The sequence below is a fragment of the Mizuhopecten yessoensis genome, unplaced genomic scaffold (genome assembly GCF_002113885.1).
Source record: "Mizuhopecten yessoensis strain PY_sf001 unplaced genomic scaffold, ASM211388v2 hete_36119176, whole genome shotgun sequence".
NCBI classification, from domain to species: domain Eukaryota; kingdom Metazoa; phylum Mollusca; class Bivalvia; order Pectinida; family Pectinidae; genus Mizuhopecten; species Mizuhopecten yessoensis.
The window spans coordinates 1-2,700 of NW_018484227.1; the positions used below are offsets into that span (position 1 = coordinate 1).

General features: G+C 34.2%; 1 protein-coding gene across 1 annotated transcript; it reads left to right on the forward strand.

Moving 5' to 3' along the window:
* Positions 1–351: 351 nt before the first annotated feature.
* On the forward strand, positions 352–2,287 carry LOC110444417 (DNA damage-binding protein 1-like; the record flags this gene model as incomplete). Its single annotated transcript, XM_021488796.1, has 3 exons — positions 352–516; positions 1,640–1,734; positions 2,090–2,287. Coding segments are annotated over 3 exons (440 nt in total), but the record flags the coding sequence as incomplete, so codon positions are not given.
* Positions 2,288–2,700: the final 413 nt, after the last annotated feature.

The window sequence follows — 2,700 nt, forward strand, 5'->3', positions numbered from 1 at the left end:
GTGATAAACCCTTAATCATTGATTTATCAGAGATCCACCTGTAAATCATTTAACTTATATATCCTGCATAAAGCCCAAGGGGTGGACAAGTAATGTCTGACTCGGAGTAGGGGAATAAGCTTATAACAGGACATGAAATAACATTTGTTGGCATTTCAAATGAGCTGAATTAGATAAAGATGGGCTTATTTAATACCAGGCAGGGGCTAATCCTGAGATAAATTTTGTGAAGGAACTAGATTATGATATGCAGCTAATTTGTTTTGTCAAGTCTTCAGATTGATTGATGATTTTCTCTGAATTGAATTGTATGAATCAAAATTGAATCTGGTATTTGGATTTTCCCCACAGTGCTACATGCTCACCAGTTGTTACAGAATGAATTCGCCACTAGCCTAATATCAGCAAAGCTTGGTGATGACCCTAATGTATACTATATAGTGGGTACTGCCCTTGTACATCCAGAGGAGGCGGAGCCTAAACAAGGGAGGATAATAATATTTCATTACAATGAAGGTAAGTTTTTTAATGAATTCAGTTGTTTGCAAACACTAACAAATGTTCTATGCCTCATGGCTGGCTTTTGTTGAAAATCAAATGAGGATCCTCTTGATATTCCATACCTGCGAGTAAACTGCATCTTTTTATAGTTGCACAGGTATTATTTATCATGGGAAAGACCACCATATTGTATATTGTTTTGTATTTTCTCTTAATAACAGCTATAGGTATTATCACTCCCAGCTCATGGTTTATTGAACATTTCTTATCAGATAAATACAGATGTTTATGATGGAAAGTTTGTTTTTGAACCTGCACCTAATTACGCTAAGCTACGCATGTTTCTGCTGAAAATATTCATGGAATCGTTTTTTCAGTCACCTTAGCAGTGATGTAAAGATGATATGATTTGTTTTGGCATTTATAATACTACAATAATAGGAGAAAAAGAAATTTACTTTCATTGAGGCAGTGTTTTAAGAAATATAAACACTGAGAAAAAGTTCTTCAGGTTAATCATGATGGCAATTTATTTTCATCCAGTATTTAAACACTAAATACCACACACAATTTGAAAGCTGTAAATTCATCACTACACAACTCAATGTTTTCCTCAGATAAACCCTGGACATTAACTTTCCAGTGTTATATGCAGACAGTTATTTTCTGTGATCTGTGATATCCTGACACCTGATATTGCCCTGAAGTCTCTATATGGTATTATTTAAGTACAGGGGATATTTGGTCCATAATCTGCACATTTGAATTTCTGCTGAATCCTAACGGCTCTATCCAGCCTTGAGGCCTAGTGACAACCCTAGTCCGCTGTTAGAGCTAAATGAATCCCTTCCTTAAAGCATTTGGAGTTTGGTATGCTGGTAGGCATGCATAAGTTTAAATCCTATTGGGGGCATCTTGTGTCACACCTTTCGGTAGTCATAAGAAAATTATACAAACATGTTTATTGCCAAATTTTAAGGCAGCTGTTGTGAAAATTATTATTTGGCATCAATTTATTTTTTGAATTTATATTACTGCTGTTTAACATATATATTTTAACAAACTGTTGACATATGTCAGAATTTATTCATTTGCATAATTTATGTACTTTATTACAAAGGTGTCATTGTCATTACAGGAAAATTAAACCAAGTGGCAGAAAAAGAAATCCGAGGTGCTGCATATACACTATTGGAGTTTAATGGCAAATTGTTAGCCAGCATTAATAGTACAGTAAGTAGCTTAGTTTTAGAAAGAACCATCATCAGAAAAAAAATACCTATGATGTAAGAGGGGTTACGAGGCACAGTAAGGGGGAATTTATCATTACAATGAACATAAATACACCATTAATCTCAAAATCTGTAAATGTTGAACGAAATTACGGGCCCTGATGTCATTTGATTAAGGCAAGGCCGTCATTGCTTGAAATATTTCATAAGCAAATAATTTGAAAATTTCAGTAAATCTTCTGGAGATGCAAAATAAATTTATTTGACAAAAATTCAGTTAATGAAATAATGAGTTAATAAATGGTCCTTTTTTCCATTGTATTGTTTTAATGGTTTTAATCTTTTGGTTTTTGCAGGTTAGATTATTTGAATGGACGACAGAGAAGGAGTTACGGCTAGAATGCAGTTACTTCAACAACATAGTGGCTCTCTACCTAAAAACAAAGGGTGATTTCATCCAAGTTGGAGATCTGATGAAGTCCATTACTCTTCTCTTGTATAAACCAATGGAAGGAACATTTGAAGAGGTGAAATAATCATGTCTACTGTATAGCAAATAATTTTCAGGATTTGTGATTGTGTAAGCAATGTTCATGCTGTGAAATTGGCAGACTTCCAATAGTGCTATATGTCTAAATGAGATACATTCAGATATTAAAGAGCTGTCCCAGTAAAAGAATCTATCTGACACCAGGTATCCAACATGACCAGTTGTACAAATGGTTATGTGTTGCAAGGAAAATACAATAAGGATTATATACATCAGGATCAGTTAGGAAGTCTCTGTACAAAACTACTCGGCATTAAAGGTTTCTATCTTTTGTTCAGTCGTGAACCCCTGACATCAGAATCAGATTGACTTCATTCGCGAATGAAGTCAGAGACTTCCTAATTGATCCTGATGTATATAATCCTTATTGTATTTTCCTTGCAACATAACCATTTGTACAACTGGTCATTTTGGATA